The 12,610-nt window shown below is 40.4% G+C and overlaps 1 protein-coding gene across 5 annotated transcripts; it reads right to left on the bottom strand.

Annotated features, from left to right (window-relative positions):
* Positions 1-8,162: 8,162 nt before the first annotated feature.
* TMEM177 (transmembrane protein 177) lies at positions 8,163-12,555 on the bottom strand. Of its 5 annotated transcripts, XM_026853066.1 has the most exons (3): positions 12,508-12,519; positions 10,370-10,681; positions 8,163-9,298 (listed from the first exon to the last, which is right to left on the bottom strand). In XM_026853066.1, the coding sequence occupies exon 3, from the start codon at positions 9,282-9,284 to the stop codon at positions 8,349-8,351; it is 936 nt and encodes a 311-aa protein (XP_026708867.1). In that variant the 5' UTR covers positions 9,285-9,298; positions 10,370-10,681; positions 12,508-12,519; the 3' UTR covers positions 8,163-8,348. The 5 variants fall into 5 exon arrangements, with proteins under 5 accessions (XP_026708867.1, XP_026708868.1, XP_026708869.1 ...); XM_026853067.1 differs by lacking the exon at positions 10,370-10,681 and having other exon boundaries at positions 12,508-12,555; XM_026853068.1 differs by lacking the exons at positions 10,370-10,681; positions 12,508-12,519 and adding an exon at positions 11,977-12,494.
* Between the last annotated feature and the right edge of the window lie 55 nt (positions 12,556-12,610).

The following is a 12,610-nucleotide window of genomic DNA, read 5'->3' as shown; positions in this document are numbered from 1 at the left end:
TGCCCTTTGTGATCCTAGCAGTGTCGCTTCGGGTAGCTCAGATCACGTGGACAGACCCAGCAGCGGTGAACGCATGGCTGAGCAGGATTCATCCCTGGTCGGCACTGAGCAGCACGACTGGGTCACTTCCAGAGCCTTTCTGAATTCTGCCTGCCAAGTAACCAGAGGTGCTTGGAGTTGGGTGATGCATGCTTTGTAATCGCAAATTTGTTTCATTTTATCAGTCACCTGTTCTGCTGGTTTTAGGCACCCACCTCTATTGGATTTGGACATCAATATTGGCTCTGTTTACACCATTCAAGGCAAAACTCAGCAGAAACTCTGTAAGATTAAAACCAAAGCGACACCATGAAACAAAAATTTGTTCCTGTTTCAGTGAAAGGGGATCACAGATCTGATCCTGCAACACACACACACACACACACACACACACAGCATTTTGCAGGGTTCAAAGCTACATCAAATCTGCTTCCAGTCTCAGAATAAAAGAAATTTTAGAGACAGCCATGGCATAATTTGGGAAATTCATGCTTCAGGAAAACTTACTTTAGGATCTCCACATAACACTTCTCCAGTGTGAGTAATTTTGTATCTGGATCAAGGAAACAGTAAGTGTGCCAGCCAAACTGCCTGTTTGGTACATGGCACCACATTTCGTTTGTTTTTTTTCTGCTCCGTGTATAAGCAGAAAAAAAGATCTGGTCACCACATGACTCTAGAAGAAAACGTACCTTTTACGATCCATTTATTGTGAGGTTTTAGCCCAGATTTTTTTCTCTAATACGGAAAGAAATCCCAAATATGTCCAAAATCCCAATTACTCTCATTCTTAGACTGAAACTTTTGCATTTTCATGGCTCTACATATCCAGTTCAGCTGCTGGAAAGTTAGCAAAAAATTGAAAGAAATGTTTTTACAGTTCTATTTGCAATTGCTAAAGCATGTCTTTATTTTGCAATACAAATTATGTTTTGACCAGGAAAGCAAGAATAAAACTTCTGCCTTTTCACCTGCTTCATAGGTATAAAGCCAACAGATATACATTAAGCTTTCATCTAGCCACCTGCAACTATGCCATAGCCATCTTCACATATGATACAAGGGAACACTATTAAGATCTGTAAATTGCGATTGCAAAAAACTACCTGAATTTAAAACCTTGATAATATGATGGATTCATCATTTCCTTTTATAAGGTGCTGTCACACTTAATGAAATCTTAATCAATAAAAAGTTTGTCTCATTCCTGATTTGACTTTTTCAATATTCACTATTATATCTTTAGATTAAGTGGAAGAATGTGGAAGCAGAAGGGAAAGAAGTGTTAGGGGATGAACACTATTTTCCAAATTGCTTAAAAGAATATATATAAAAATAACCTTTGGGATCACTGACTTTTATTTTCCTATGACAACTTCTAACCATCACAGGCATGTAATGAATGTCTGAACATTAACAATTTAAGTGTGCTGCCTTAGATAAGCATAATTCTCAACTATTATTAATGAGGAACTATAAAACACACTTCAAGTTTTATGTCTAAATTACATGAAGTTTCCAAAACCCATAAATACATCCGTCTATGGGTATCTACAGAGAATTATATAACATGCTTTTATAACACAGTCACTGAGGCAGTGGAACTCATCACATATGAAAAAAGATCTTACAAGGAAAACTTTCTACAGAGTAATTCTTTCCCTGCTCTGTTTTCTGAAACATTTATAGATGCCGCTGCTCTAGTCAGGAAATGAAGAAAAAAGAAGTTTAAAAAAATTTTTTTTCAAAACCAGCATCGTTATTTACAACATGGCTTGATTTTAATTTTCAATGTTCCCTGAGAAACAGATCCAGTGACTCATTGTATAGTAATTAATTTGTTGTTTAAGAATGAATATAGTTTTACAATAGTAAAACAGATTATAGTTTTATCTTTACTCCCACCTTTGTTAAATCTCTTTACAGTTACAGTGGAGTAATTTACTAGTTTTCACTTCTGGAAATTCTACTTCTAGTCCTACATCACAAATCATGGCTTCAGTCTCAACTGAGTCACATTGATATAGACAGTTTTATTTGTGGTAACTGAATTCTGCAAAACTACTCTCTGGCTGGAAATGAGTAGTAGCATCAGCTTTTTGGACCAGCATACCTGGTGGAGCCAGCATGGTATTGAACTGTCACACGTCGCTTAGCGGAAGTTGGAGAGGGAACCATCACGTTCACTTCTCAACTCCTTTAAATCAAAGGCTACTCCTCTGAAATCTCTGGTGGCTGTGCAGTAACTGCCTCCAGTCCAAAGGAGCATGGAAAATGAATTGGTGTGGGTAAGGGAACTGAAGCAGAAGCTTTTGTCTGGGGGGGGTGTGTGCTACCTGGAGTACCTGGAAGGTGGCTGCAGACAAGGAACTGGGAAGTGATGGAAAAGGTGACTACATGATGATGTACTGAGCAATTTTCAGCAATTTTCCCTGCAATTTTTAAGAACAGAAAACAAAAATTCCAAGGACTCAAAGGAAATAGCAGCATCTTAAGATTGACACAAGTGATTTAAGATCAAAAGTGAACTGGGTGCCACAGACAGCAAGTAAGAAATACATCTTTCAAAAAGTAACACTAAAAGGAAAATTCAAAAGCCATATTAATTTTATTTTTTTGTGTGTGTGGCAAAACAAGAAGGTTTTTAAACCACAATGCCTATTTTTCATTTAGTTAAAGGCATCTTTCATTGCAAAAACATGTAGACTAAACCTAATAAAACAAAAAAGAAGTTCAAGCTGCTGTGGTCTTTGGCTAGTAAGTACTGTAGAAGCAAGTAGGTAGTGCAAATGAAAGTGCAAGTAGCAAGTGAGAGCTTAAAAAAAAGTTCACAAATCTTGTTTGAGTGAGCTGAAGCAGCTTGCAAGATGAGTCAGCAGAGGCAATTAGAGTAGCAGAGCAAGGGAAAATGAAAAGGAACAGAGAATGAAGAAATAACAACATTCCCACTGGAAAACTATTTTAGCATATGATAGAAACAAAGCTACCAGAGGTCAGTAGGTCTGCACTAAACCACTAGAAAGTTACTAGAGAGAAGTTGTTAGGATACTGCTTATCCTTTTTTTATGTTCCCTCTGCAAGAACTGCTGGAACTGTGAACCTGCGATTCAGCTCACAGTATCATATGTTTTCTAAACACTATTAGTCATCTTAACGAGATCTGCTGTTTTGCAAGGTATCTACAGCAGAAGTCGCTTGGCCACACGTGAAGGAGGACACCGCTTCACCTGTTATCCACTTATATTGAAAGAAGCCATTAATGTCTTGACTACATTAACACAGCAATGCTCCTGCAGACCAAAGTAGCTAGTGACTAGTAACCAGATCAGGACTGGAAAAAGGCCCAACTTCCAGATGAAGGAAGTTCAGCCATTTAAAAAAAAAAAAAAAAGTTCCCTAGGAAGCATGATTTGGGGGGACAATTCTTTTCAAAACTTCGGCCCAACATGCTTAATTATTACCATATATAGGAAGCTGCTTGTTATTAGGCAGTGGTCCCATTATAGTAAGTACTGCACAAGCACATAGTTCCACAAATAGTTCCAGCACTAAGGATTATGGAAAGACTAAGGTGGGGGGAAGTAAACACACACCTGGGTTGGCTGTGTTTTCTAAAGAACGTTTTTGGTCATAAACTGAGTTTTTAAGAGCACTCTCAACACTGGGAACCAGGATACATCATGGCAAACTTGGTCTGACTAAGGAGTCTGAGAGCTCCCAACCTCAGAGATATCTCAGTGTTTATTTCTGGCTATGCAGCCTGAGTTTGGCTTGTCCAAAGATCCTTTTTTCCAGATGGGAAAGACAGACTTACTTCTAGCCAAATTTTAGTAATTTTCTCCACTTCACAGTTTTGGCAGTTTGAGCAGCTTGAACATACTCACTTCAGCTAAACATACTGATACATTCTCAGTGAAAAAGAAGCCCAACAAAACATCCATAAGCCATTTTTCAGCTCCTTCAGATTGAGTTTGTCTAACATTCCTAGAGAATAATCACATTGTTTTTCCGTTAAGTCTCGTTTTGATACAACCAAATTCAGCTTCCCTTTCTTCCTGAGTGTTCTCCTTATTCTGAGACCTTCATTATGTCTTCCTACAGCAGCGTTCCTCTGCTTACCAGGGCATTTTGCCTTTCAGTTATATACACTTCCAGCTGAGATGAATGAAATCAAGGAGGAACTGAATGCATGGCTGGCAGGTTGTCTGCCACTTAGTCATTTTTATATTAATGTAATCACACCTGCTACGTGAAGCTCTTAATGAACATGAGCAGATAACAGTTGCAGGATATGGCCCACATACTTGCCTCAGTGTTTGCAGCTTGCTAGGAATTGCATTTCCACATAGTGGAGATGCCTACAGTTGTTTTAATGATGCCCGCAATAGCTGCACATAGCAGTACTCACTCTGGGATGGAATTTCTGCATTTGTTCCTTTTCATGAAAGCTGCCTATGATTCAGTCATGATGATTTGATTCATACATTTGAATTCACTCCCACCCAAGCCACACTGTCACAGTGGTTGTTTCACAGCTGCTATGGCCAAAGGCAAAACGACAGCAGTAGGCTGGGTTTCCAGCATCACCTCTCCCAACATCACCAGCTTACCCTGTAGGGCAACAGGCTCCACAGCTTCGCAGTCAGCTCTCTCACCATCTTATCTGTCAGATTCTGGAAACCACTTTAATGTGAAAAGGGGTGATTTTATAACAGTGCTCTACTGTTATAAAAGCGCAGTTTCTTAAAAGACCATTATACTTCAGCTGAAGCCCTTGTGGCAATACCATGGGGGACATTCTTTAGTCACATGCCACATGGGTAGAGATTTCTCACTTGGAAGCTACCTCTGAAGTTCCTGTTCTGTATGCTGCAAGAGGAGCCAGATACCCATAACAGCTGACAGAAATTACATCAGATGATTTCTACAGTTTGTTTGTCTTCAGGAAAACTGCCTAGCTCTCAGTCTTGCTCTATTTCTGTCAGTTTTACAGTTTTGTCCATTAACCAAGCTGAAGGCATCTCCATGACAAGAACCACAATTTTTAGGATAGGAAAAGGAACATGTGAGCCAGACTGTATTTCTTGCACACCAGTGGGAATTCTGAGCAAAGCACCTAGATGGCTCTCATCTCTTGCAGCATTATCCACTAAAACGTAGCAGCAAGCATTGCATTTATATAAAAATTAAGTTACAAGAAGTTTTTCAGTTATCTACAAAATTCGGGATAATATCAGACAAGGAAATCTCTCTTTAAACTAGATTGTCTATAAATTTAAACTAACAACTCATTTTGGTAATTTGCTACTCATACTTCATCCTTTAATTACTTTCAGACAGAGAGCAAGCTTCATTTTTGCAGACAATATCCATTTTTATGAGTTCATTACTTCATTCACACCTTCGCTTTTACAGTTTCTTGGCTTAGACTTCTTATATGCACATCCCCTAGAACTTCTCTTTGCTTAACATTTTCTGTTGCTTGTCTAAACAAAAAATGTTACGAAGTTTGCCTCATCTGAGCAGGGCAAGAGAAGCCAGTTATTATGAAAACAAGTTTTCTGAACTCCTCAGAGGTTCAGCTTCACAGCTGAGGGACACTATAAGGCTGTTCACTGACACTATTTACAAACTAATTCACCTGGGCCTCTTCTGGGCCACTGAATGAACTTGCTTTTCTGCATCTGACTGTTCTTAGCACAGAATAGTCTAATCAGCCAATGCTTTCACCTTTAATTCTGGGGTGCTTGCTTCTATCATACTCTAAAAACTAGACCATTTACATCACCAGTATGTGGAATTCCTATTTGATTTCACTGGAAGTTCCACCTACAGAAAAACATTTGCAATATCATAAGACTTTGCATGAGGATTTTCATGGACATATATTTGAGTTGTGCTATTCTTTCTTGCCAAACAGCATGGGTGATCTTGCAAGCAACAATTACCTAGCAACACACACGATACAAACCTTTTCCAGGACAACCTACATATTCCCAAAGTTGAGGAAAATCTTAATTAGCAGTTGTGTGATTTCAGCTCTTATTCCCCTTATATTGACAGTACAATGCTTCCAGATTACACAGATGGTGACAGAATAGGACGAACTTGGCTACACTGAGATGGAGGAGTGTAAACCCTTGGCAAGAACATCTCTTTGGAAGGTAAGGGCATATACCTTAATACTGAACCCATATGACACAGCAAGTTCCAAGGATAAGCCAGACACAGCATTTACAGATACGTGTTGCTTCTTGGAGAATCCAGCTGTAAGAGTAAAGCAAAGTGCACAACCGCAAAACGCATTAGCATCACTGGGGCTTTACAAACTGAGAATGTTAATTAACAGTGCTAGCTGCAGGCACCTTAATGAAAAGCAGCAGTAAGGAGTGGTAAGAGGCAAGCAGGTTTCTTTAATTTAATTTTATTTAAACTGCTATTTGTTGTAAAACTCAAAGAAGGCCTCTTTTTCCTCTTTGCACTCTTTATATAGTAGCAGCAGCTCCTTAAACCACATAAAACAAGTGGGCTGAGCTCTCACTGAGAACATTTCATGGAGTTTAGACTTGTCTGGAAGAGTAACACAAAAACGATTTCAACTCACAGGCTATATAAAACAGGAGTTATATTCAAGTCTTGAGCCACTACATCATTCAACCAAAAAACCTCTATCTTGGCCTGTTATATTGGGCTTACCTGGAAGAGAAAAAAAAAAAAAAAAGAGCTTGAAGCTTTGAAAGCCCCCTGCCTTAAGGCAAAGTCTCCTTTTATTTCACAGACTAGGAGATTTTGTCAGACTCTTTCACAAAGGTCACAAGAAAGATAACCTTATGCCCTACAGCCAGAATGCATCTCATGACTTGATAATTCAAGGACAACTGCAAAGTGATAGGTGATGGTCCAGAAAAACATGACACACTTTATTTCAGCAGAAACCCAAACGTCTTTTTTATATATATGTATAAGGCTTCAGCAATGTAGAGCAACACCAGTGCCTCAGCAGCCAGTGTATCAACTTTATGTCACCACATGATTCAAAGGGAAAACAGAACTCGGTAATGCTTTGAGCAAACACAAGCGTGACAGTTATTATTGTAGCAGCTGAAGAAAGGACAAAACCAAGGCAGAGAGGACACTCAGCACATCTGTGACTGAGAAGATACAAAATAACAGAACTTTCCTGTAAGAATGACAACAGAGATGAGAACTGCTGTGATGTCACCAGGGAAGGCTACTGGAATGGCTGCAACAGAAACACAGAAAATAGGGAATGACAAAGTTCAAGAACTATCGTCTTGGAGATCACATAAAAGCTTCAAGATGAGGCTACGGTAGAAATTTTACTGTCCATCCATTAAAGACCCTTGCAAAAAATTTGTAATCCTGGGCAAAGCTTAGTTCTGCCAGACAAAACCTTCTTAGGCTAGTCTGAAACAGAACAGTTCCTTCAGCAACACTTCATCACAGACCTCACCAGACTCTGCACCAAATACCTTGCCTTCTTTGACATAAAAGGTGACATACATCTACATGTAGTAAACAAAAACTGTACCAAAGCAAATAGAAAACCCTCTCCTGAACATGCTTATCCCACTTGTGAGAAAGCAACCATCCCATCGCAGTCGTGTTATATACTGCTGGGAAACATTCAAGAGATACACATTGCAGTCACCAAATCATATAGAGAACAGAATTAGATTTAAGCAAAATGGTGCTGGTCATAATCTAACTGTATTGGTATGAACTGCAACATAACTAGCGTGCCCTACAGAAGAATGGTGATTGCAGCATAAAAATTTATGCAATGGTGCCAAGAACTTACAGAGAACAGAAACACTGTGTCTTGGTATTTATATAACAGCAGGATACAGACTGCCCGTTTTTTTAAATATTTTTAGGTTGTTCCATAGGATGAATGGCAAACATGCATACAAACACCCCAGTTTAAATGTTAGTGCTCCAGAAACTCTCCATTGGACTTTATTCTTTCCATTTTCCAGACCACACTGGCAGGAAGGCTGAGCAGAGGAGCAGAACTTACAGATCAGTGTCTGAGAAGTTCCCCTGCTCAGCTGTCTTGTGATTTGAGATGCACACAGAACAGAGCATTTTTTAAGTGAGTCTTTAATATTTTAAGAGAGAATTCTTTATTCACAGAATGTGCAATAACTCCTTCCAAACTCTATGCAAAAATAAACCCTGAAATTCTAATGAAGATACAGGGGGGAAAAAAAAAAAAAAAGAGCGCAGCACAGCAGTGTTCCAAGAGAATACATAATTCACAAGTTTAAAATTCAAGCACTCCCTTCCTATGCCTGGAGCTCTCTTAAAATATTAACAATCAAATCTCTTCGGTAAGTGTACGGAGTATACTTTATTCTGAACCAGTGCCTTGGGAAAAGGTTACCACTTGGGGCATACATTTTAATCCCTTGTTTGCCCATCAGACCACGAAGAATCCTGTTGCGGGACAGGATTTTATCATAAAATTCAACTCCACCTCTGGCGTAGTCTTTGGAAACAGTAGCTGCCATTCTGTCAGCCTTGCAGTCTAGGTGATAGGTCATTGCATCGTAGGAAATGTAATAGCACATTAGTCCACCTGCGGCAGTTACGAGGTTACAGATGCTGCGAAGTATCACAGGGCCACGTGATAAACCCAGAAGGAGCTTTATACCTCTCCCACAGAGAAATGTGCCAGCTAAGCAAGTTGGAGCCACAACTGCACTAGCTAAAGGGCTACCATTCTGCAAATACACAACTTCTCTGGCAATGGCAAACTTCTGAGCTTTAAGTGAAAATGTCAGAGCTTCCTTCAAAGCAACACCTTCGTTGCTATCCCAGTCTACTTCTTTGCCATTGATCACAACAACATGGTTGACTATTCCTTTTTTATCCTCAGTTGTGCTATCAAAGTTAGGTGGGATGCCCACCAACGAGCCTGCAGGCAGCCAGGGGATTCCAGCACTCACAGGGTGGAAGCCAGAAGCTGCAAAGGCTCGATAGGAGTCAGTGGACTTCACATCAGTATCTTGAAGGACGTCCTGAAAGACACCACAGAGCCTCTGTGAAAGCTCAGCTGGCTGCCCCTCTGACCAGCACTCATGCAACAGTTTGAATGTCTGCTCAGGAAACACATGATAGGAAAGGTTAGCACCAAACAGTCCCACGCAAGAAACAGCCAGCAAAGTGATCTTGCGCTTCTTTAGCCACACAGATGCCTTCCGCAGGAACTGCACTGCCATAGTCAAATCCTAACCTGTTCATAACATAAAATCAGGAATTAAAATGTGTGTAAATGGGTCTCTCACCTCTGTAGCATTAAAAAAAAAAACAAAACAACAAAGCAGAAAAACATGAGAAGCTGAGCACAATAACCAAAGAATCATCCTCTCTTTTATATTAACAATACACTGTTACAGAGAGAGGGATACTCATTAATTCGGGGCTTTGGAACATAGGACAATTGATACGAAGAATTAACTTCTCCCTCTCCTCCAGTAAATTAATTTACTGCAATAAAGACAATAATAAGGCCCCCATACTTCCTTCTTCCCCCAGCAACCGATACACATTCTGTATTTACCCAACACACTTGTCTAGTCCTTGCCAGCACAATCCTACTGTTGCACTACATTACAGACACAGACTATACAGGTATTAAAGCCAGAAAAAGCCAATAATAAGATTAATCTATGCTAACCTCCTATACAGTACAGCTCCAAAAGCTGTAATCAGTAACTTCAATACTAAATTCAGTAACTTGAGCTTGACTACAACTTCCAAAATAGGATCACATTTTGTTCTGAAAATTTCAGGAGACAGAATTTTCCTTTACAGTTTGGTCTAATAGATAGTCACCCTATTAAAAAAAAAAAAAAACAAACAAAAAAAACCCAAGAACAGTATGTGTTTTTTCTATGTTTTTTGTTTTTCTCAGATTTCAACTTCAGGCAGTGGTTCTAGCCTACTCAGCAAAAACCTATTTTCATAAAGCAGCATGCTTTCAGTGGCTACTTTTAAAAATTTGAAAGAATTTCTCTGACAAATAACACATGCAATCCAGAGCAAAAACTGGAACAGAAATTGTTTCAGGGCAGACAACTATGTTGTGACTCTTCAGATAAGCAGATAAACTTAAAAACTTTCAAACTTGCCAACTCCTTCAGTTCAAGAGTCCTGCTTCCCTTGGGGAGTATCAGTTCCTTTTATAGTCTAAGCCATATGATGTGCTCTACCTAGAAAAGCTCCAATCTCTTAAAATCCCATTGACTACAGAATTCTCACTTAAAATGATGCTACTACAATGATATAAAAGTGAATTAGGCACCTAAATCCACAGACATCAGTGAAAATTGGATGCCCCTGTTTCCATTTACATCTTGCAATGTCTCTTCTCTTGGGGCTTTAACACATGAGCTTCAGAGAATCTTGCTGCAGCTGTTGAAGACATTAGTATTTCCAGCTGTCCTTAGAGGAAGCCGAGGTGGCAGAAGGAAGCCGTGCTTTGATACAGCCACCAAGGTCTTACTGTAGAGTACCATCAAAGGTGGGTTTCAGCTATGCTGCTGGGCTTTGTATGGCAGCAGCTGAAACACAAGACATATGCTCTCTTCTTCCACTCACGCTGAACAAGAGCTTCCTGCAGAGGGGTAGAGTGGACAACTGGGGCTGTAACATCATAAAACAGCACTGCATGACGTGCCAGGATACACCAGTCATGATCAACAGCAAATGAGTATTAACCACAGGAAAACAAAAAGGGATTAAACTAAAGGTGGTGTTTTAATGATATGTTATTACTACTCCTTCCTATGAAGCTCTTTCAGACTGTAAATTCACCAGGGGGAGAACTATCTTGTTTAATGTTTATACTGCACTGAACACATACTGAGTGCTTAATAAAAACAACAATGCATGTAAGTATACAATAATTTAGTATGTATTTCTTAGCGTAATAAGTGGTGGTATTCTTACATTCTGCTGAAGACCGGAGGTGGTGATTTGTTTGACAAAATTATTTAAGAAAAACATGCTAAAGAGCCAGGAGCTTGGACAAAACCCAATTTTGGAAGAAAATCTCCTTGATAATAGAGCTAAAAAACCAGAAAGTGTTAGTATTAAACCCAAATGACCTCTTTGGAGTTAACAACCCCTCGACAAGGGGGGGTCTAGACTGGTAGTGTATATCTCATTGGAAAGGTTGTGCCATTTACAGTGCGGGGGGCAGCACTTCTAAAGGGACGATTGTATGAAGGCTATCACTTGATCCTCACGTGAAGCTGAGCCAAGGACTTCCCAAGTTTCTCCCGCTCATGTCAGAGAGAGCCCTCTCATTGGGGCTGGCTAACAGATTTTTTTAAGATTAGGAACACTACAAGGAGAAAATTTGCCCCTCACCTTATGTCCACACCAGTGTGGGGAAGGATAGACCATGCTGAAAACCAGTTCACTCTACTCTCTTGCATGCCTGAATGGTGCTTGCCAAGCACACGGGATGCCAAATACTCCTCCCGGTCAGTGAGTTGGGATGCAAGGAAGCACGCCCGGACAGGCGGGCAGGCAGCAGCCCACGGGTGAACCACAGGAAAGCCGGGCACGAAGCACTGTGCTTATCTATACACACCTCTCCTAAACAGCCATAATGGCAGGATACACCTCAGTGCATTAAAATGAACGTTCTTCCTACTTCAGTCATAAAAATTGTAACAGCTGCTAAGTATTAAATTTTTTAAAAATTAAATTATCCTTTGTGCAGGCATGGTTTCAAACCTTTGCGGACAGACCCCTCGCACCCCAGGCTATGCTCTTGATTGGATTATGCCCAACAGTCCTGCCACACACCTAATTCAAGAATAAGGAGGAAATGCCACAAAATATTCATTTCCTCATGATACTCAATACTCACGAAAATAAAAGGAAAATTGCCCTTGATATCTTTTAGCATTCGTGCTTTCAAATCTTCCCTAAGGGTCAGCACAGACTCTCAGCTCCTGCAGAGAATCTCACTGCAGCCCTAATGGCATCTGGCATCTTTATTTTTATTCATAAACTTTGTGCAATTTATGTATAAGGAAGGCAACCGGAAACTACGAGGCAATTTAGACGGACCATATCCTGCAAATTTAATCACTTAGTTCCCATAAAGCCACAACAACGTTTATAAGGTGGTTTCCTCCAAATGCTGAAATACTATTTATCTCCGTGGTGTTATGGGCACTCATTCTCACTTCCGTTTCAGAATTTTAACAGTTGAAAGTTCAAAAAGGGATATCTAGGCAGATTTTGTCCTAACACGTTAATAAATTTATTTTCTCTAGTTACATGTAGCCGAGGGGAAAGCCCAACTGAAAACCGGATCAAGCAGGAACCGGGGAAAGGGCTGGGCCGCCTCCAGGGCTCGGGATTTCAAGGCTCGCTTGTCGAAAAATAAACATACAAACGGGGGGTGTGGGGCGCGGCTAAAACCGGCTCCCCGCGAGGGGCGGGCGAGGCCCCGGGACCAGCGGCCCGTCCCTGCCTTCCCCCCGCCCCGCCATTCCGGGGGCGCTGCGGGCCGGTCCCGGCGGGC

The sequence above is a fragment of the Athene cunicularia genome (genome assembly GCF_003259725.1).
Source record: "Athene cunicularia isolate RWA chromosome 7 unlocalized genomic scaffold, athCun1 chr7_part1, whole genome shotgun sequence".
NCBI lineage: Eukaryota > Metazoa > Chordata > Aves > Strigiformes > Strigidae > Athene > Athene cunicularia.
The sequence above is the reverse complement of the archived record's forward strand: the minus strand, read 5'-3'. Positions and strand labels throughout refer to the sequence as shown.